Source organism: Colletotrichum lupini, chromosome 2 (assembly GCF_023278565.1).
Source record: "Colletotrichum lupini chromosome 2, complete sequence".
In the NCBI taxonomy this organism is placed as follows: domain Eukaryota; kingdom Fungi; phylum Ascomycota; class Sordariomycetes; order Glomerellales; family Glomerellaceae; genus Colletotrichum; species Colletotrichum lupini.
In genome coordinates, this window is record NC_064675.1 from 4,564,859 (window position 1) to 4,586,066 (window position 21,208).

Here is a 21,208-nt window from a genome sequence, read left to right on the forward strand (position 1 = left end):
ACCCCTTCGAAATGAACGCGCCTCCTTACATCCATAACTGCGACGATTCCAAAGGTCCCTGGACCGTCAGCAAGCGATGCTCACTCTGCATCCCAGCCCGCCATGACGCAGGCAAAAAGCCCGGCAAGTCCGCCGCCATCACCCACCGCCTCCGCCGCGCCACTAACAAGCTCAAACGCCGCACGCCACCCCCGTCACATTCCGTCTGCTCCGAGTGCGGCGACGAGGGCCGCACGACAGTGGCACTCACCGAACCAGACTGGAACCCAGAGCCAGAGCCAGAGTCAGAATCATCGTCGTCCGGTTCTGCTGCTACTACTACCAGCCAACGACCAACTGACAGCATAGGTCCCATGAACGAAACCCCAGCCGACTTCGTGTACAGGCCGCTGATTCCGGGAGATCACGAGTACCGCCACGAGAAACCAGCCGGAGTGGACGAGTGGTTCTGGAGCAGCGGCTCCGGGGAGAGCTACAACACCCGGTTCCCTCCCCCCTCGCTCGCAAAGAGACTGGTATACAGTTTCTGTTGCTTCTGCGTCGTCAGCATGGTGGCGCCAAAGCCCCCGAAGCTGACGGAATCAGAGCGTCGTAAGAAGGAAGAGGAGGGTTGGAACAGACTCCAGCGGGGCAAACGCCGTTCTCGCCCGTGGATCCGGATGAGCGATTGGAAGGCTATCAAGGCCGCCGAATTGGAGGAACGGCAGCGTGCAAAAGATGAGGCCGGCGAAGCCGCTGGTCTCGGAATTATCGTAGAGGGGACAGCGACTGGAGACGAATGCGATTTAGTCAGATCAGGAGTCTTTGATTCGGACAGGCGTACTGCACAGCGGAACATCAGGATTCATACAGACAGAAGGTAACATTGGCAATCTGCACGAGATCAGGATTAGATACACAGCTGGGCTCATGGGAGACACCAGCATAGCAAAGGTATGTTTCTTAGATAAATAGACAGTTCACAGAAATGATAATGATACATCAAGGTAATAATACGTGTATTTCGTAAGTCATACCATCACTGCTTATCCCTGTAAAAACGAGCAGCATCAATGCCAAGACTGGTAAAGAAGAGGATGGCATTGAAGAAAGCCATCATGTAAAACGGGGCGCCATTGGACACCGCGTCGAATAAGTAGCCTCCTAGCTTGGTAAGAAGCAAAATAGCTGCTCCTCCGAACCAGGAGTACATGCCGGCGATGGAGCCCTTGAGTCGCACTCGCGACACGGCATCCACGCTAGCGTTGTGTTGTAATAGAGGCGCAGACTCTGGGGAAGTCTCCATGGTTTCTGCTGAGTCTTCGACCGTGTCGATGACCTGAGACTTGGGGATATCTGCAGTCAGAACGCCACGGCCAAGGAAGCCGAGACTGCAGACAATGGCACCGATCTGGCTGATGCCGATTAGGATCACGGTTAGGAAAATGGCAGGGCTGCCGCCTCGGCCGTCGACGTTCTTGTATTCCGGGCTCTGCAACTGTGGCAGAATAATGTAGCCAACGATACCGAAGGCAGTGGCAAGGAGAATGGGGTAGTTGACACGACCGCGTCTTCTGTTGAAATATCCGAACGCAGGCGCAGCAAAGAGACCAAACAGCTGAGCTACGCCAGTCAGGATTGACGAAAGCAGATAGGCGGCCCGGCACTCCTTCTTCAGCTCTGGCGAGGGGTCATGCGGGGAGCCCTGGCAGAAGCCGTTGCTGATATAGTAGGTGTTGATGTAAAGGGGGATGAAGAGCGAAATGGCAACAGTGGATGCGCGAGCCACAAAGCCGCCCAGGTATCCCAGAGCGATCTGAGAATCCGTGAAACCGAGAGTTACGGAGTCGCGCAGGAGGCGGAAGTATGGAAGCACCTTCTGTAAAACGTCAGCAATTTCTCCAGAAACATTTACGAGGTAACGTACCGGCCGGGTTGGGTGGTCTGCCCTGTTGTCGTCAGACTCGTCTTCCGAGTCCGAGTTCGTCTTCAGACCCAATAGAGTACTCCAGCCCTTGCCTTCCTCGCCCTTGAGATTTCTCAACCCAAAGAAAACGAAGACCGAGATCACAAACGCCACAATTCCCACCACATAGAAGCTGTCGGCGACAGCCGTAGCAGGTGTGATGCCGTCAATCTCACCAAATCGGGCGGGAAGCGGGAGGAACAGGGAGAGCGCGACCAGCGCGCCGCATCCTGTGAATAGCCCAACGTAGCCCGCCAATGACGAAGGCCTTCCAGCCTTTGCCTCCTCTCTCTCACTCGCTGTCGCAGTTTGTCCGTCTCCGCCGAAACCATGGAAGCGCGCCGGGGTGATAGTCATGTCGGATTCGAGAGACATGGCCACACTGTTGCGAGGATTATGCGTCGGTTTGTTCGCAGCGTCAGCGGAGCTGTCTGAATTGTCGCCATCGTCCGTCAATGAAGGCAGAATGGCCGTTACCATGGTGGCGCTGAGGGAAGCATATTAGCACATATTGCCTGCTCTCGCTTTCTGTTTGTCACTTACGACGCTGTGGCGCCAATGGCAAAGAAAATGCGTGCCAGGAGTAGCTGCGGGTAGACATTCTTCGCCTGAACGAAAAGAAGCAATGCTGCGCCGATGACGGCATACCCGATGACAGCCACCCATCTCACACCGAGCCGATCCGAGACGAGACCCCAGACCGGACATGCGACGAGGGCAACGAGCTCGTCTACGAAGCCGAGAGTGCCGACAATGTCGCCAACGCCATCCTTGACGCCAATTAGGTCGGTAATAACGAAGGATATGCTGCTATTGAGGAAGACGAGGAAGGAAATAGAAAAGAGAGATATGCCGAGAAGGTATGTCACTGCTTGCAGCGTAGTAGTTGCCTCGGAGAAGGGCAGATATCGGGAGAGAACCGCCATGATGGAAAAGTCGAGTGCCGTGGTATTTGGTCGGGCGATTGAGTTGATTCTCGTTATTTGCCGCAGACCACCGTTCAGCTCCAAGCTTACATCTCGCGGCGGGCGGAGGAGATGCTAGGAACGTCGGGCGGTTGAGTTTGCTGTTGTTGATCACAAGGGAGAAACGTGAATTAAGGTAAGAAGTGGGTGGGTAGCTGCGCACCTGCTGGTAGTGAGTGCCGGTGCGGGACGTCGGGTGAGCATCATACACCTGAATTGACCTGAGCTCCCTGCTCTAAACTCCGGTCGAGCCGCCTTACATAAGCCACTTAATGACAGTCCAGAACGACGACCTTGCAATGACCGCCTCATTATGACCGGTACACACCCGTCCGGACACCCGCTACAGTGCGGACTCCGTGGCCGCCGACGTCGACAATTCTGGTCAGTAAAGTGCATGTTACGTTTAGGTTTACGAAGCTCCCTCAGCTCCAGAATTTGACAGTGTTTGGCAATCGCCTCGGATTTACGGATACTTCGATACGTTTTCTCACAATACCTCAAAAAGTTCAACTCCGGAAAGTAGTCTTTCGTTTTGACACCAAACGCCATTGGCTGCTAGACGTTCCTTACGACTTTTGCCTCCATAAATGCCAGTTCCCGAGTGCCATTGTTCATTCCCCGACTCCGTTGCTTTCTCGTGATCGCATCCTCCGTTAAGATATTCTGCCGTTGTCCTTCCAATCTACCATGACCAGAGCACCTTGTGGTGCAGCACGCGAGCCCCCAGTCGTTCGAATTCGAACGGCGTGACCCAAGAGTCGTTGGCCGGGAGTTTGGCGAAAACGCTAGCTCCCTTCCAGGTCACAACCTGCTCGTCCATATCCCTGGCACTTCGACTGACCAAAATGCGATCGAAGAGATCAGGTCGCCGTGCCTTGAGCTTCTCCTCTAGCACAACTGTGAATTGGGGCGTCTTCGAACCACCTCCAATGACCATGATACTGCCCAGGTAATCACGCAGCTTCTTGTCGTCACCCTTGGCTGCGTTGTAAATGCTGGTCAGAATAGCAAGATCCAACGGTGCAGTGGGCAGAACGCCGTCGCGTTCAACTGCTATGGCCTTGGCGCTGCGCGCAGAGGCGTCAACGAACATGCCCGGGGGCAGCTGTGGAACAGCTGTGCCGTTCGGGCCCGGCGTACCGCCATTCCTCACAGGGGGGGCGGGGCTTCCTCCGTTAACGCCCTCCTTGCTTCCGCCGAACACGAAAGGAGCTGGCACAGGCGTGCTGACACCCTCCGGCGCTGGCGATGGAGCATTGGACCCAGATGGAGTGCCGTTGATGCCGTTCTCGCCCCGCTTCAAGAAGTCAAACGGCTGTAATCTTTCCTTGACCGGCGTCGATACATCGTTCTGCGATTGGGTAAAGCCATTGGTAGGCGCAGAATTTAATGATGGCTTGACGAGAGCCAAGATTCCAAACTGGGCTGCTGATGTCGGATCGTCGGGGATATCCACGTCGTATGCATTGTATGATCGGTCAAGCAACTTCCCCCGGCCTCTTATCTTGGTGCTATTGTCGAAGATGGCCGGATCATAGAAGCCCATGGGAGCCAGAATGACCTCGTCATACGTCTTGAATTGGTACTTGTGGGTCGGTTGGTTTGGAGCTCGCAGATGGAACTGATATAACTGGACAGAGATGTCCGCTTGTGCCATCGTGCAGTGCTTCATCTTGAGCTCCTCAGCCAGGAGAAAGTCATGTCGCCTCCTAAGATTGATGTCTTGATAGGGGAAGTTGTCGTAGAGGAGCATCTTGACAAAAGTCTCCGTCACATCGTAACCGCCGTACTTCAAGTTGATGCGAGAGTCTTCAACGCAAAGGCCATCTTCAACGCAGGTGATCGATGTCTTTTGCGCTCCCACATCAACGACGCAGGCCTGAGTGTAGCCTGCACCGAACGTAGCAGCCATGCCTTCCTGAATGAAACATACCCGGTTGAACTCGAACCATGTCATGCAAGATCGAAGCACCTGCTCCACGTACTTCTTGTCGTAGAGATCTGGGATGACGAAGACGCAGCTGTACTGTCTCCAGGTGCTGTTCTTGGTCAGGCCAAGCTCCTGCCTGATTGCCTTGTCGAGGAGGGTTTCTAGATCGTCAAACATGTGTTCAGCGTTCAGGTACTCATCCTCGTTCATGTATCCATGCTGAATGGGCCACCAGAGCTTGAATTTAGGTTGAGAATCGTCTGGCACTCTTTGCGCTTGATGCCCGATGAAACAAGACGCGGATGATTTGGGGTCGTCGAGATTGTTGACATCGGTCCAGTCGATTTGTAAAGGGTCGTTGTGTGTTTGAATAATTTCGGGCTCAGTCCGGCGGTTATAGTTCAAGACAAGTTCCTTGGAGTTGGGTAGAACTTTGCGCTTGTTTGCGCGCATCTCCAACTTGAGATCGCTGCACATTTTGGTGTACTTCTTTGACCACTCCTCGCCGTATTGTTGGTCTTGTGTCTTTGCTTCGAATTGGCGCCGGGGGAGCGCTTCGTGCATTTCCGCCTCGGTCTGAGGGAACTTTGTCGCAAGTGTCATTGGGATGGACTTTGGAAGTGCGTCGCTGGCGAACCCAATTCGGAGGTTTTGACTGCCAGGGTGAATGACGATAACTTTGGAAGGATCGAGGCCGGCATTGGCATCGGCAGGTGCTTCGTCAGGCTGAAGTTCGGGTATAACGAGAGGGACCTCGGCGCGCCCACTTTGCGCAAGAGCACGATCTCTGTCCTTAGCAGCTTGAACGATCCTGTCGCGGGTGGCGTCGCCTTGAAGTCGCAAAGCGAGAATCTGATCATCGCGCTTCATATAATCCCTGTTGGACGAGGAATTGTCAGCATCGCCGCAATGGAGATAACGCAAGGTAGTCTGTTTTCGAAAACATACGTGTAGTAGTTCTTCTGATTGATCGGTGTGACGTCTGGCCAGCTGGTCTGCTTCATTCCATTGTCGGTTCTCTCCAGGCCTATGGTACACGGTCAGCTTGCCGCTCTAAAGGGTGAAGGACTCCATTTCCACTTACCCTCCCGAAGGAGAACCCTCTCGCTGACTTTGCCTACCATACTGTCGGCTTACTGCTCGGAATTGGAGCCAGAGAGCGAGCTGGCGTTGGTGTTATGGGTTTCCGAGCGGAAAGGCAGTGAGAATCGCCAGCCTCAAGGTTCGGATAGCTCTCAGCCTCCTACATGCAGCCAACCATCGCGACTGGCAGCCTGCTGGCCCGTGCAGAAAGGTGTGGCTGGTGTCATTGTCTCTAGTGGAGGAACTTGGAGGCCCGTGGCTCAGCAGGTAGGGGCGGGAGTATAATAATCCGAGCCAATTCTATTATGTAATAATCTCAATATCGCCAGGTCCTGCCTTCTCCGCGCAGTGTATGCCCAAAGGAACACCGTCGACACGTCGCATGTCACGTCTCGACTCTACCCTACGACATAAACACTTTTCTTGGCGCGGCACAAAGTGTGTCTGGTGGAAGCTGCTCTGTTGACCACATTGGCACGATGTCCACCAGGCGATCCTTGTGGGATCGTTGCATTGAGCGCACAGTTGGGCACAGTTAAGGTCAAGTCAGGTCCTCAACGATACGATTCCTTTCTCTCGTCCAAAGAAGCTTAGATTCACGACTCAGGGCGGTCCAAGCACCACGCGGTGGCAGACCATTTTGCGGCTCCAGAAGCAGCAAACCATTGGTCATGAGCTGGGTTGCTCGGACTCGGCCTTGGATGTTTGGTTGCTTGATGCTTTGCAGCTCAACTGTTGCTTGTTTTGCATGAGCGATCACTGAGTGGATGAACTTGACACGACTTCCGCCGAATCAAGATTTCAAACAACACAATTCGATACCAGCATCTCGTGGAAGCCTTGGCGAGAGCCATTCAACTTACCATTGAAGGTTTTCGCGTTGCAACTGCATTCCATTGCCAGGATGTGAATTTTGGTAAGCGATGCTGCGTCAGGTTCTGCGACTTTCAGCAGTTTCCTCTATCGACTTTAGTGTATGGCGCCTAGTGGGCTATTGTTCACTTTCCTCTTTGTTCACATGGGTACGATGATGACTTTGTCTCCTCTCAAAGCGACGCGCCCTTCCTCTTTCCAAGGCAGCAATGAGTTCAAGGTACCTTAAGCCGTTGGTACCTGACGTGCTCACCTTCCAGGTCCAGGCATTTGACTACCAAAGTGGTAGGCACCTCACCTTGAGTCACCTGACATCGCCCCGACCATCAAGCAATGACGTCGTCACGTAAGGTTTCGCCTGCCAGATGGGAAACCACACATTGTGCCACGTTTGCTTCATGACTCCGAGCCGACTTCAGACACATCTCACTGAGAACGCTCGCGATCTCGCCCATCTCAGCTAAAACCCTCCAACAGCCTAGACAGTTCACTGTTCGCAGCCGCCCAAACCCCACGGCTTAGTCCCCCCTCTCATACCTAGGCCAAGAGCATCATCATCAACCATGCCTGCCATTCCCATCTTCAAGGACACTCCGATCAACGCTTCCAAGGCATCGGGAGCCACTCCGCAAACCGAGGAACCACAAGCCAAGGACCATTCTAATAACGTCGCCGAATTATCGCAAAGTCAAGTCGGCGCACCCGCACCATCATCCACCGGCCAGCAGCCATACCCGCCGGCACAGCCTGGTGCCGCCCCGTCTCTCCCTGTCCAGACAGCTTCCGCACAAGCATATCCTGCTCCGCGCCCAACTCCCACTCAGAAGACGAATGATGTCAGTCCTCCGCCGCCCCAACCAGGTGCTGCCCCCGTGCCGGTAGCGGGTACGTCGACTCTGCCTCCTCCGCCGAAGGCAGGCCAGACCTACCAGCCTCCAGCCCCAACACCCGCCACTACGGCCACCGTTTCTTACCCTCCACAAATGGGTATCCCTCCTCCAACCATGTCACACGCGGCGTTGCGAGGATCTTCCACGTCTACTACCAATGGACCTCAGATGACTGGGCCGCGACCTGTCCCACTGGGAGGCGATCCTCCACTCAGCCTTGAACACCCTCCAGGATATCAGCAAGACGTTAGTGCGTCTGAATTCAGTAGCCATCAAAGAGCTGCTCACCATGCTGCGGTAGCATCATCGGCAGAGAAAGGCTATCAAAGTCAGCCGGAAGAAGGAGTATGGGACACTGCGAAGAAATGGGCACAAGCTGCTGGTGGCAGTTTGGCTGCGGCCGAGCAAGAAGTCTGGCGAAGAATCAACAAAGACTAGCACAGTCAGTCATGAGTTTTCCGTGTCACCGTATCAATCAACTTCACACTATCAAATACCAAGCCCATCACTTTGAGCTCTAGCTTTGAATAGACACCTTTGTGAATATAATGAGGATCGATTCGAAGCCTTGCCATCGGCGTTCTGCGCCATCTTGGCCGGGTACAGCTGGCGATATGTTGTCAGTCTCCAACGGTAGGCATCAGGCGCCTAGCTCTTTAGGCCCCTCACCCTTACTCACCTATTTCCCAGGCTGATCCATCCTAACACCTCGCACCAGTCGACTAACTAGCGCAGGGTTTTTTCGGCTTCGCGATTCCATCATTGTCTCCCTGATCACTTTTCGCGGTCCTGCCATAGTTGCAATTACTTTCTTTTGGAGTAATCGAGATTTACCCGGGTCACAATGTGGCAGCAGCGCGCCCAAGACCGAAGGCCAACACGGTCTATGTCACTTCCAACCTTCTATTTCCGTCGTTGCCATTGTTGGTGCTAAACTTACACTAACGTTGGCCGGAACTCCTACCTTGTCCAGCCCGTCATTTCCTAGCCGTCCCGTCAGAGAGCTGGAATCATTCTGGCTATGGTAAACATCAAACACATCGATAAGACTGATAAAACGCCGACTAACATAGCGTACTGGAAAGAGTTCATCGCTACCCTGTTCGCCGCCCCTTTTCCCCTTGCGGCTGCAGATGTGATCTTGTCAGCCTCCCCCAATGATCCGCCTGATGTCTGGTACCCAGTATCGAGTCCAGTCGACAAGCAACCGATGGCGGGGTAAAGTCGCGTCATCATTGGTCTATGATCTCCATAAGAGCCGAGCTATAGACAGCGGCCATGGCTGGAGAGTTGGCGTAATTTCCCAAAACGTCCGAGGTTGTTATGCAAGCAAGACAGCCACTCCTTGTCGGCGGCCAGCCCGGAGGATCCACAGAACAACTCATCGAAGGCTCGGTAGAAGCTGACGGCGGATACTGGGGGCTCTTGGAGGCCACCGGCGCGAGACGTTGCATCTTCGCACAGACAAAATTATCAAAGACGGCCTCGTATGTGGTTGCTCTCAGATTCGCACGTCTGATCTAACGGGAGCGTCGTTTGTCCAGATGCTGCTCTACGGCGTACGACGGTCGAGATGGATACCCGCGACCGTTGCCCGACTGAGGAAGACAACGCTAAGTTTCACTAACGCTGTACAACACACAGAGCCTTACGACAGAGTTTTTGACGGACAAGCGATGTGCGTCGTTAGCGCCACGTCAATATTTACGGCGGGCAGACTGTCGCCAACGGATTCGCTCAACAAGCTTTAACAGCACACGGCCTTCTTCCTAGCGACGAATGATGGATGGCGGGTGCCACTTTACGCGTGTACAAGCTGTGCCGGATGGCGGTCCCCGGGCGTCAAGTCGCGCCCGCAATCTGGATAGCGATGGCGGGAGCTGGCGACCGTCTTAGGCGAGGGTATTATGGGTTCTATCAAGGACATCCATGGTTTTGGGAGCTATAGCGGGTGACCATTATATGGATGAACGACTCTCCACCAGCAACACGAATAGAGCAGCAAAGGCCAGAGGCATTAACGTGACGCGTGTTATTGCCGCCAAGTCGCCGTAAGTTGCTGAATGATTGGTCTTTTCTTCACTGATTCTTGGTCACAGGAGCAAGAAGTTCCTTTTCCCGTTTACACTGGTGTTCAGCCGGCTTTCAGCCTGACCCATGGCTGTCAAACCTGAGTCTTTTTTGGCCATGATCCACATCAGCTCATCGTGGTAGTATAGGTGCTTAGAGGGGCAACTTTGTGCGCACACTAGAGCAGACGATGGAGCGAATCACAGGCTGCGGGCGGCGAGGTGGGCGCGGCTCGCAAACAGGCGCGTCAATGAATGACAACCCGGGTTGAATGTGAAGGGAAAGAGGAGGAACAACCAGTCCCGTAGTCAGACGTGTTGGATCGCCAGCCCCGGTGAACCCTCTTGGCGCAACAGCCAAACCGGAGTTGTCTCTACGGAATACAGCAGGCAAACACGTCAAAGGGGAAAACCAGATTTAGGTTGCGACACCCAGAAGGATTGGTTGAGTAAGCGGACAAGTCACGACAGGCAGAACAGAAAGTCACGTCGAAGCAAGTCGACTAGAGCCGAGCTCACACTGGGTTTCGTCCTGAAATGACCAGTTCTGGACAAGTCTCACGTCTCATACAAGAGCCCAAACGCCATCATCTGTGCGGCGTATTTGAATTCGAGGCCATCTTGATTTGATTTCCGTCAAAGCTAAAGTATTGGCAGAGTCTCAAAGAAGACAGTTTTCAAGAAACAACAGTAGATGGGGATGAACCTCACGGACAGCGCCGCACATGTCTGATTTGGGACCAAGCAGGGCTTGTCACAGCTGATTGACGGCCTTCGCAAATGAAGTATAGGTGCAAACGAAAGCGAACGGGCTTAGAATGAAGCCGGAGAGCAGCTGACAGTTGCTGCTGCTGTAGGCGTGGCGTGGCAGACGCAGGGCCAGCTGGCCATGTATGGAAGCAAATGGGACGAGGCGGGCATCCAGATGCTAGGCAGATCGATCTTAGACGGGGTGACAGGCGACGGATCACTAAAGTTCAAGGCACTACGGATCTATGTGGGAGGAACAGTTATCTGGTGATGCGGAAGATATTGCTGCACGAAGATGCATAGCATCATTCTCGAGCACCTCCAAACTGGCATCCCTCTCATCAGGACACTGCACGAAACGAGACGGCATATCGTCGTTTGTTTGTGTTCCTCACGGCAACACGATCGACTGCCTTTGGCAGCTGGCAAGATTATCGAGAGAAGGCCTGGCAGGCCATCGACATACGAAAGGCGCGGAGAAAGCAAAAGATGCGAGAGGCAGGCCGTCCCGGCGGGGATGAGGGCAACAGTGACAGACTCGGAAAGAGAGGGACTGTGGTCAACGGTCAACCCAGTCGAGGGGCTGAAGCGAGACAAGGGTGTGTCGTTCTGCGACAGATCTGAGACAGCTTCTGCCCCTGCTCAACCCCTGGCACAGCCCCCGCGTCCCCGGTGGACTTGCAGTAGCCTGGACCCAAATGCAGCGAGTCACGACCACGAGTCAGCGGCGATGGGTGGGATTCCGACACGCTGTACAAGATAGTAGTGTCCCACTATCAGAAGCCGAACAACTTTTCCGTATGGCGTACCGTGGTTCTGTTTCTACTGCGATGTGTCACTATCAACGCCTGGACATGGCCAATGATCCGCGGAATGGAGAGGACGCTACGCTACGGTACGCTATAGGATGAGAACGAGGCGAGAGTCGGACGAGATCAAAGACACGGCAACGACTGGCCAAAAGTCTGAAGATGAAAAAGCGGCCTAGAAGGCCCAGTGGGAGCATATCGGAGGACAAGACGGGATCGAGACCGGAGAACGTTGAGAGTGTTCGGCACCGAATAGGACGCAAAGTTTGGCCCGTCGATTTCAGAGATGGATCACATGAGAGAATGATGAACTTCCATCATGACAATCCGCATCATCCATCCGTTCGTAACTTTCAGACTCAAGAAAGTATGGATGGTTGAGGCAATAGGCACGTATGAGCTATGGACGAACAACTTCAGTACGGGCAGAATACCTCACGGATATTCGCAGGTAAACGTGCCAACACTGCAGTCTGCAAGGCACGCCGCACCGTACGCTACAGCACAACACCACACACACACACACACACACAATCATCCACACACTGGTGCATCCATCATCGAGTCTGACGAGGCACGAGGCACGCGGCACGACGCACAAGAAGCAGAGAGGCAGAGAGGCAGAGAGAGGGGACGAGCCCAATGGGTACGTACTGTCGTCAGGAACGGAACAACGGGACAGGAAGAAACCAAGGCCAAGACCAACCAACCCACACACCCGCAGGCTGCAGCAGTGCAGCACCCCTCCTACACCCCCCTTCGACCGCCCCCTGCAGATGCTTACCTCAGCGACAAATCATATCGCGCCGCCGGGCAGCTCAAAGTCAACTTCAAACGTGCTTGCTCCGTGCCACCACCAGCAACGGCAGCAACAGCACCACCACCCTCGCCCTCACCATCATTACCACCACCCTCACCATCACCACCACGATGTCTGCCGACCAACAATGTCAACGATGTTGACGACGTCCCAGCTCCATCATGGCGCACTCATATACCCTCCTTAATTGTTGATTACGGGCACGCCTACCTATGATCTCGTCCCCCCCTTTTCAAAATGCGTCTTTGGTCTGGTAATATCCGCGTGGTCTGGTCTCTCTCTCTCTCTCTCTCTTATGAATCCTAGGCACAAGAAGGTTTCTGTGCGGTAACGTGTCGTCCTTTTTGGAGACGCGATGCCTGTCGCCTGGACACTCTCTCTGTTCGGCTCGTGCTCACAGTCACTGCTGCTGCTCAGCAACTGCGGTTGACTCCTCTCACTCGACCATGTCCAAAACATTTGAACCCACTCGCTATCCTAGGCAGACAGCCAAAAGATTCCATTTCTTCGATGGATCGCCTCAGGATACCAACAAATGGACTGGCCTGGAAACTGCAACTGGAACTGGAACTGGAGCTGCGACTGGAACTTCTTCGTCTGACCCCCTCATCCACATGGTCCCGAGGCTCCCTCCTCTCGGCAACCCTCCGCTCCTGAATCCCCTGCAGCCCTTCCGGAACGCAGCCAGACAGATATCTGGATAGACAGACAGACGAAATATGGAGAGACGAACAAACCGTCATCCACTCGCCGCAACCTTTCGCGCATTTTCTCCGATCTCCAGCCGTGTGTGCTCTGCATGCTGCAGCTAGTCAAGCTAGCTTAGCTCAAGCTCAGCTAGCTAAATCAAGCTGCGACTGAAGGCAATCTCTCCTTCTCCGCAGCCGCCGCGGCCTCCGTCGCCGAGCCATCAGCCTATCTGTAAACTGACATTTCTCTATGTACGCATCGACCCAGGAGCACATACCTGCATCTGTGCTGCTTTATGCCTGCCGCTCCTGTTCTCGCCATTGGCACAACGGCCGAACAAGAAAAGTGAAGCCCGAGAGCGGATCTGCTGGAAAGGATAGGATGCCAGGTTCATCATGTGGGGGGAACCAGGGATTTGACAAAACAGGAACAGGTGTCATCCCTGTACCGCACTCGCTGCCAAAACAAGAGCCCGACGTCAGGATTCTCTTGCTTCTCCTGCCAAACACTCTCGTTCATGATCTTCCTACCCGAGCTTGATTGGCCCCAGGTACTCATGGGTAAAATCTCAGGTTTCCACACCAGTCACTCTGCAGTCTCTGCCCGAGGCCCCTCCCCATGGCCCCCATGCCCCATTGGCCTGGGACGGGATGAGGGACTGGGCCTTGTACCGCGGCGGATTTACCTTGCAGACGTGCCGTACTCGGCCTACTGACACTCCAGGCCAAGTCGTATCGTATCATTCCGATACTGGACTGAGGTTCGTCCGTGAACCCTGCCTTTTCCTTGGTTTCCGCTGCGAAAGGTTGGAACGCAACGCAAAACTCGTCCGCTAAAAGAGACGAGAGAAGAAGGGTAGAGTTACGGACAGGGGGTGGACAAGAGAGTATCTTACTGTCCTGTGTCACCTGTGGCCACTGGAAACTCCCAAGGAGGGAAACCAACAACGATGACTGAGGTGAGGTGAGGCCCGCTCCAGATCAGGCCCAGTCCAGGTGGTTTCGGCTCCGCTCCCACTTCTCAGTAATCATACATTCAGCAAGTTCAACGTACCGGCCGCCGGCTGCAAGCCACTAGCAGTAGCCGTGATCCATTCCGCTGCCTCACTTTCTTCCTCCCCGATGCTCCCCTTCTAGGCTCTGCCCTCTGCCCCTCGGCCCCTGGGGCCATGTCGCCACATGTGGGTGTATGGGATGAGACAAGCCACCTTCCTCGGGAACTATTTCCTTCGGATCGCTAGGGTCCTCGCCAATTCTCAGCCCTGAATAACTGACGGCCCTAGTCGGAGACCACCGAAAGTGCCCTTCTAGCTCATACGTCAAGTGCGGTTATCGTCGATACAGGGCGATCTAGTGGATGGCCTTTGGTCCAAGTTTGGTCCTGTATTTCGTCACGACGAATTTCTCTGCTACAAATCCACAGCTGCACCGCCGCCGTGGGCTGCACAATATGGCGAGGGGACGGGGAGGTGAGGGGGGGCTAAAAGGTCTAGAAGGGGGAGGGGGTCTTGACAAGGTCTTGCAGGTGTATCCGTATGGAAGTGAATGGGTGGATGGGTGGATGGAGAACCAGGCCAGACTCGAGAGTAAGTGAGAAAGGAAGTATTCCATGGCCCATGGTTTGGTGCAAGTGAACCTCCTCCATACGTTATGGCAATTGTCTTTCCTACCGTCTACCCTCTTCCTTTCCGTCCCATCACTACTCTCTTCCTGACTGGCTAGTCTTGCCATGTTCATGGGCTATTCCTTACACTTTTTACTCCCACTCTCCATATCTCTCTTTTTCTCCCTCTGTCTGGGTTTCTCTCGGCCTTTCTGTCCGTCCTTTTTTTTTTTTTTTTTTGTCCTCCACCCCCCTCCGACTCTCAGTCCCTCGGACTCTCCACACCACCATCAGCCCTCCTCCCCTCTGCTTCCTTCATCATACTCTCTATCCGGACCTCTCTCTGCCTCTTCCTCAACTATATTTCCCATCACGCTCTCATCGCGGACCCGAGTTCGTGCCATATACATAGTTTATGAGCATACATCCATCATCTGGGTACAGCCCTGTCGGCGTGTTTGATCCTTGTCCCCGTCTTCCAAAAGCAGTCGGGAGTAGGCCGCTCCCTGGTTCATCGGCATCTTACTCCCACACATCCACATCGACGAACAGATGTTACCTTGTCCACCACCATAAGAACCCCCCTGCAACTCTTGCCCTCTCGCTGAGCCAGGCCAAGCAGATTCTCGCACACCTGCCTCTGGCCCCAAGTTCACAGACAGGAAGAGGTTTGTATCAGGGAAATCCGGCTTAGCTCCAACCGACGTTCCGAACCTGACCGTGCTGACTTATTGGTCCGTTCATGGATGATGCTTCTTTTTCTACACTACTTCTTTTATACCTCTAGGATCCGTCTGCACCGCCCCTCAACCTGTTTTCTTTTTTGCTCTCCTTTCGCGTCCCACTTACCAAGGCCTCACTGCCCTTGATTCTCTGCTAGTCACTCCTTTTTTCAAGCCTTGTAACCTATAATACTTTTTCCTTTTTCGAGGGGGCTGCCTCTTCGCATCTATAATACCTACTCTCCGGGAGCTGGCTCTCTTCATCCCGCCAGGAACCAGGACGGCCAGCTGCGCGCTCCAACACTCACACACACACACACCTTCAGCCATCAAAGCACCAAACGAGGTTGCCGATTATTGCAAACTCATCACGCTCCTTTACTGCCTTTGAGGATCGTACGCATACATACATACAATATAAATACAGAGCACCCAACACAAAGACTCTTATTACAAAAGATCCTCAATCGCGCTGTCTAGCTGAGGACGGGAATCCCTACCGCCTCCATCTATACACCACCCACTAGCCTCATCGCGAGGACCCGCTGTCCTTAACGCTCATCATCGTCCTCCCATCCCCGAGGGAAAGAGACCGGAAAGGGACCAAGAGAAAGCAGAAAGAGAAAGGAGCCAAGAAGGGAAAGGAAAAATCTACGCGTCCCCTGGCCCCAGCAAACATAACCACTCACGTCGCCGTCCATTACTCGTCCAGTCCGGAGATTATTTGTCTCTCTCCGCTCAGGTTGGCCACTGCGCCAGATTCTTCCAAGTAAGTTCCTGGAAGCCCTTCTCTGTCGGCCTGCCGGATCGCGCTCGTCGATACGTGGGCAGTGTGGATCCCCCTCACCCCCCGACTGCCGTCAGATACAACTGCCACCCTTGATGTCCCTCGTCCGAGGATCAATGCTAACAACCCACCGTCCCCGTTCAGCATCAACCCGATAATTGATTAACCGCACGCTCCCTTGTTCCTGTATAAGCACCATGGACTCTGGTCAGGCACAGCTGTAGGCCCCATCCCGTCCCTGCAGCTTCCGGCATACATGACTTACAAGTACATTTTAGTCGGCAACAAATACACACACCTTCCTTCACCTTCAACCCTAACAACAAGTTCAGAAGAGACGTCCCGCATCGTACATCGACCATCATCAACATGAACGGTAATGATATGCCCATCAAACAAGAGGGCGTGGGAGCACCCGCCGGTGTATGGACAACCCCAACGTCTCAAGGCGTGAGGCCCAGACCTGCGACCATCCACGAAGGCTTCTCTTACAGCATGGGCGATGACTACGGCGCCCTCCCATCGTGGGATTCTTCGCCACTGCCGATGCAGCAGACTCCGAGCGATGCCATGTCCCGCCCGGTATCAGTCCATCAACAAGACTTCTATCCCGTCACCACCATGGAGAACAGTGAGTCAACCTCATCCGAGGTTAATCCTTTTGCTAATCATTTCCATCAGACTGGCAACAAAAGCCATGCGAAGACACTTTTGAGTTCCATGGACTGGACACGGAGATGATTGGCCAGGCATACACCACCGATGAAGCCATTCCTGTGCTTGATCTGAGGTACCAGCAACAGGACAACGAACCGTTCAACTTTGACTGCGGCCCCAACCCGCGACGCATGTCTGGCTCATCTTTCACCATGTCCACGTCCGGTGCCCTTTCAGACATGCCTTCGTACGAAGACTTCTCAGCTGCACTGTCAGAGGCGCCATCATTCAGTTCAGACTACCCACCGCCGTCTAACCGCAATTCATTGATGTCGTCGACTCAATTGTCGCCGGTTGCGTCTCCTCGGATGACTCCCCAGAGCCGATCTGAACTTGTCAGGACTCAAAGCCGCGGTCGTGCCTCCCCTTCGCCTCGCCCAGGCATGCGATCTGCTCCCTACAGCGTTGAGCGTGGAACGACAAAGAGGTGGTCGACGGGATCGTACGGAACTCAGCAGAACAGACGTCAGACACCGTTCGTGTTTCATCAGGGGCACGATGCATTTGGTGCCCACCAGCGCATGTCTTCAAGACACTCATCGCCGACGATCCAGCACCAGCAGGTCCCATTGAACTTCACCAATCTTCAAGCCGCCCAGCAGCATCCCTTCATGATGGCCGCCCCGCCGCAGTACCAGAGAAACAGCATGAACAGTATGCTCTTGCCGTCGCAATTGCCCTCCAATGGCTTCCACCCCGACGCTCACCACTTTGAGGCCCCGCCGCCGCTTCTGTCTCATGGCCTCTTCCGCATGCTCCAGAGCAACGCCGATCCTCACTCGCTTCACAGCCACTACACGGATCTGTCCGACCCGCCCGACTTGTACGCTTCACTTCACGAGGAGCAGATCCCACCGCCTCCCGAGGACATGAACCCGTCTGACCCCGATCTTGTCCCCCACGAGCAAGAGTTGCGGTTCGAGGGTGACCTTTACACACCCAGATGGGTGAGAGGTCACGGTAACAAGCGTGAAGGATGGTGTGGAATCTGCAAGCCGGGTCGCTGGCTTGTGCTGAAGAACTCGGCCTTCTGGTACGACAAGTCGTTCACCCACGGTATCAGCGCCGCCACGGGCAACCCATTCCAAGAGCCTCAAGAAACGCGACGAATGGACGGGAACCCGGATGTGTGGGAAGGTTTGTGCGGCAGCTGCAACGATTGGATTGCGCTTGTCAGCAGCAAGAAGAAGGGTACCACATGGTTCAGGCATGCGTACAAGGTATGTGGCACGGCATCGATCGTGAAGGGTCTTTTATCGTTGCACAGCAGGCTAACATTCATGTAGTGTCACACCCACCCCAAGATCAAGGATGCGCCAAAGCGTCGACGTGAGAGCAATCATAACCGCAACCTTGCAGCGTCTCAGATGGCCAAGCCAAAGGTTGAGCCTCAACAGCCACAGCAAGCACCTCCGATGCCGCAGCAGACTCCAATCACGCCTCAAACTTCGTCGGCATCCGTCACAAGCACGCCTACGCCAGCGCAGATGCAACAGCAGCACCAGCACCAGCATCAGCATCAGGTTCAACAACACCAACACCTTCAACAGGTGCCGCCGCCCATGCCTCAAATGAACCAAGGGCAGATGGGTCAGAACCAAGTCCAGCAGAGGAATGTCATCAATCCTATGGAAGGCATGCCTGGCATGATTTGATGCGGTTCCTTGATCTTGATATGGCAGAGAAATAACACAAACACGACTGATACCACTTTTTTTCTTCCTGTTTTCTCTTTTCCTTTGTCACGCAGACTTACCCCCGCCGCAGCGCGTGCCTGTGGTACACTACCGAAACGTCGTCACGAAAAACAACGAACCTTTTCCTGACCTACCTTTTTATAGACTTGGGCATCACGGGATACCTTTGGAGGATGGGACAAAAATTTTGGGGATGGTACTAAAGGGTGTTGGAATCTTTTTGGACGAGTCAAGAAAAAAAGAAAAGAAAAACTCCGAAACTACTTCCCCCGGATGACAGAGAGAGAAAAGGGACAATGTGTCATGACGATTTTCCAAAACAATCTTACTACCTTTTACCTCAGCACCATCACAATATCCATCACTACAACCATCCACGATTTGATCTTTTTCATCTCCTTTTCCTTTCCTTATCTCGAGTTCCGCTTCCTGACCGACGTTTCTGAATTCATTTGAGCACGACCACCCCATGTTTTATGCCCCGAAAGAGGAGGATACCAACTGTTTGGTTTCGCACGTTGGCCTTTCCAGCCACGTGCAAAACACGACACCAGAGTGCAGGATTTTCTTAATGGCCCAGCTTCATCACTCCATCAACAACCAACGGAAGAGACATTGGAGGGGAAATTTGGAGGGGCAAGTTTTGTTCTGTTCAGTTTGTTCGCCTCTTCTTTTCGATTCTCTGATTCTTGTTCAGTCCTTTCTGTTTTTTTTGATTCTTTTTTTATCTCTATAGTTTTTCTGAACCGCCCCACCATTCCCTTTCCCTTTTTTTACACGCTCTTCCACACCAACTTAATCTTAGATAGCTAAATAGTGAGACCCCCAACGACTGGATCTGCAGTCGTAGTTTTGAATTTTTGAGGAGGACATACCAATGATATCAAGGGGAGGAAAAGGTGGAATAGGGAATAGGAAAAACCATGACTTGGACTAGGGCGAAAAAGGCCGGGACAGGAAGGAAGTGGAGGACAATTTTGTGGCAACGGTCTCGAAGGACTGTTCTGGAGAAAGGGGGACGGGGGCCAAAAATGGGACAAAATTCGTTTGTTATCGTTGGGAAACAAAACCTCGAGGGGGCAAAGCCAGTACTAGTTAGATTTTTTCGTTTAACCTGCGCACAATGAGGAATACACGGTCATTTCAGAATGAGGTCTTTGACTATTAGCGAACTTGGTGATACAGCATCTCACAGATATCTTCAGACTGCGTATCACGGATCTTGAGTAAGAGTGACATGGTTGTGCGATTTCCGGGCTCTGCTGCATCTCCCGAGAGGAACGGGGAAAACTACAGACGAGATGGACGGCCGGTCTCACGGTCTTTCGCCGGCAGTTGGAGGGGACAGAGGAGGAAGGGGTTCCTAATCTGTTCCGTCAAAAGACTCGGGAGTCACGTAGGACCCGAGCATCTCTGTCTCTCGTGTCGAACTGCCATGCCATGACTCCTCGACCCCCGCTTCCTCGTGCCTTGCGCCGCCCCCTCTTAGTCAAGAACTCAACGCCCACTAGCACCAACCACTCTCAAAGCCATATCCCGACCGTCGGAATCGCGATGGTGGATGGACGGGGCTCGTGGGAAGACCGAGAAAGATGTGCCGTAGAAACATATGGAAGATAAGATAGGGGACATGGGGAGTCAGTCAGGGGAGTGGAAGACGGCGCGCGGGAGGGGTTCAGGGGGTTGGTTTTCTTGGGCATGCGTAGTATAGACTTGTAGACTTGTCGAGCTGGGATGGAGGGGGACTTGAGGACGTGGCATTGCCCAAAGGGGGAAGGACGATGAGCAGCAGACGAGGGAAAGGAGGAGAAGGCCGGCGGGAGGTGATTCGACTTTGACGCTGCGCGGGATCCGGGGACAAGGCAGGGGTGAGTGTAAGTCGTGAGGGACCCCCCGGCCCCCGACCCCCGATGCCGATGGGTCGAAGATCGGTGGGGTCCTAAGAGGGGCAGGTCGCTTATTCACACATAGCCGGACGGTTGGCACTTTGCAGAAGATGGGCCTGGTCCAGAGCCAAGGATGGGTGAAAGTGCTGCGGTCTTGGGGTTGGGCAAGGCGAGGGCAGTCGGTGCCGCGTTTTGTGAGCGTGTGCTTCCGTGTGGATATCTGTACATGCTGCGCATGCATCCCGTACCTACATATCCCGTACCCTGCGTGCGTCTTCTCCTCCCGTGCCTGGTCCAGGAACGCGGCCAACTGCCGATCGAGACTGGTGTGGTGGGGGAGAGACGGACGATGGGTGGTATTCCGTAGGACGACGACGTTTTCTTGGCTCTTTGTTGGGTCCTGCACTACTTGATCTCCCTTTCCCTTCACTGTCTGGATTCTGGAGTGAGGAGTCATAGCCTTCTGGGGGCTTGGGAGAACCGCGAGAAGAAGCCTCAATGCTCGTGGGTTTACCGGGGTGGTGGTGGTGGTATTGCAGGGGAGTTTGGGTACGTGGTCAAGGAAAGCGGGTATGTGTAGGCTACGGATACCACACACACACATTTACTCGCCCACGCACTTATCATGTACATGGGCAGATACGGCAAGTGCTTGTCATCGTCGAGGGACCACGCTACAGTGGACGAAAGATGCCAGGGGTTTCCGGGTTGGGGGCAGGGGGGAGGAAGAAGATCAGACCAGGAACCGGAACCAGACTATACTACGATGTGGTGTTAGGCGCAAAGCTGAACTACAAGGGGAGCCTCCCAAACGGAAACCCGGCGTGTCCGGTGGAGGTGGATGTGGATGATGCTCTTCGCCCCGGAGGAGGAAGCCGGGAGGGGCACTTCGCTTCGATTACCTGTCCGCCATGGGAGGGGGCCAGAGGGCATGAAGTATGACTGCGGGTGGATGCTTTGGACCTTCCTT

General features: G+C 54.1%; 10 protein-coding genes across 10 annotated transcripts; 7 read left to right on the top strand and 3 right to left on the bottom strand.

Annotated features, from left to right (window-relative positions):
- Positions 1-11: 11 nt before the first annotated feature.
- On the top strand, positions 12-863 carry CLUP02_03684 (uncharacterized protein; the record flags this gene model as incomplete). Its single annotated transcript, XM_049282702.1, has 1 exon — positions 12-863. One exon carries the CDS (start codon positions 12-14, stop codon positions 861-863), a length of 852 nt encoding a protein of 283 aa, XP_049139845.1.
- A 155-nt stretch (positions 864-1,018) lies between these two features.
- Positions 1,019-5,967, bottom strand: CLUP02_03685 (uncharacterized protein; the record flags this gene model as incomplete). Its single annotated transcript, XM_049282703.1, has 11 exons — positions 1,019-1,858; positions 1,907-2,432; positions 2,489-2,920; positions 2,962-3,011; positions 3,074-3,121; positions 3,171-3,178; positions 3,239-3,291; positions 3,405-3,547; positions 3,614-5,720; positions 5,792-5,870; positions 5,928-5,967. The coding sequence occupies 11 exons, from the start codon at positions 5,965-5,967 to the stop codon at positions 1,019-1,021; spliced, it is 4,326 nt and encodes a 1,441-aa protein (XP_049139846.1).
- A 52-nt stretch (positions 5,968-6,019) lies between these two features.
- Positions 6,020-7,254, bottom strand: CLUP02_03686 (uncharacterized protein; the record flags this gene model as incomplete). Its single annotated transcript, XM_049282704.1, has 7 exons — positions 6,020-6,170; positions 6,329-6,422; positions 6,527-6,658; positions 6,739-6,886; positions 6,953-6,993; positions 7,053-7,097; positions 7,179-7,254. 7 exons carry the CDS (start codon positions 7,252-7,254, stop codon positions 6,020-6,022), a joined length of 687 nt encoding a protein of 228 aa, XP_049139847.1.
- A 108-nt stretch (positions 7,255-7,362) lies between these two features.
- On the top strand, positions 7,363-8,127 carry CLUP02_03687 (uncharacterized protein; the record flags this gene model as incomplete). The annotated part of the gene is made up of 1 exon (XM_049282705.1): positions 7,363-8,127. The coding sequence occupies one exon, from the start codon at positions 7,363-7,365 to the stop codon at positions 8,125-8,127; it is 765 nt and encodes a 254-aa protein (XP_049139848.1).
- A 51-nt stretch (positions 8,128-8,178) lies between these two features.
- On the bottom strand, positions 8,179-8,922 carry CLUP02_03688 (uncharacterized protein; the record flags this gene model as incomplete). The annotated part of the gene is made up of 5 exons (XM_049282706.1): positions 8,179-8,295; positions 8,405-8,459; positions 8,533-8,573; positions 8,630-8,816; positions 8,870-8,922. 5 exons carry the CDS (start codon positions 8,920-8,922, stop codon positions 8,179-8,181), a joined length of 453 nt encoding a protein of 150 aa, XP_049139849.1.
- Positions 8,923-9,012: 90 nt separating this feature from the next.
- Positions 9,013-9,440, top strand: CLUP02_03689 (uncharacterized protein; the record flags this gene model as incomplete). Its single annotated transcript, XM_049282707.1, has 3 exons — positions 9,013-9,176; positions 9,220-9,278; positions 9,334-9,440. 3 exons carry the CDS (start codon positions 9,013-9,015, stop codon positions 9,438-9,440), a joined length of 330 nt encoding a protein of 109 aa, XP_049139850.1.
- Positions 9,441-9,475: 35 nt separating this feature from the next.
- Positions 9,476-12,353, top strand: CLUP02_03690 (uncharacterized protein; the record flags this gene model as incomplete). The annotated part of the gene is made up of 13 exons (XM_049282708.1): positions 9,476-9,621; positions 9,675-9,740; positions 9,789-9,819; positions 9,942-9,980; positions 10,045-10,207; positions 10,304-10,358; positions 10,433-10,485; positions 10,616-10,755; positions 10,812-11,107; positions 11,167-11,403; positions 11,473-11,659; positions 11,738-11,809; positions 11,883-12,353. 13 exons carry the CDS (start codon positions 9,476-9,478, stop codon positions 12,351-12,353), a joined length of 1,956 nt encoding a protein of 651 aa, XP_049139851.1.
- A 2,257-nt stretch (positions 12,354-14,610) lies between these two features.
- Positions 14,611-14,841, top strand: CLUP02_03691 (uncharacterized protein; the record flags this gene model as incomplete). The annotated part of the gene is made up of 1 exon (XM_049282709.1): positions 14,611-14,841. A coding segment is annotated over one exon (231 nt), but the record flags the coding sequence as incomplete, so codon positions are not given.
- Positions 14,842-16,135: 1,294 nt separating this feature from the next.
- Positions 16,136-18,310, top strand: CLUP02_03692 (uncharacterized protein; the record flags this gene model as incomplete). Its single annotated transcript, XM_049282710.1, has 4 exons — positions 16,136-16,158; positions 16,217-16,569; positions 16,620-17,875; positions 17,942-18,310. The coding sequence occupies 4 exons, from the start codon at positions 16,136-16,138 to the stop codon at positions 18,308-18,310; spliced, it is 2,001 nt and encodes a 666-aa protein (XP_049139853.1).
- A 511-nt stretch (positions 18,311-18,821) lies between these two features.
- On the top strand, positions 18,822-19,863 carry CLUP02_03693 (uncharacterized protein; the record flags this gene model as incomplete). The annotated part of the gene is made up of 5 exons (XM_049282711.1): positions 18,822-19,011; positions 19,290-19,397; positions 19,548-19,578; positions 19,629-19,686; positions 19,753-19,863. 5 exons carry the CDS (start codon positions 18,822-18,824, stop codon positions 19,861-19,863), a joined length of 498 nt encoding a protein of 165 aa, XP_049139854.1.
- Positions 19,864-21,208: the final 1,345 nt, after the last annotated feature.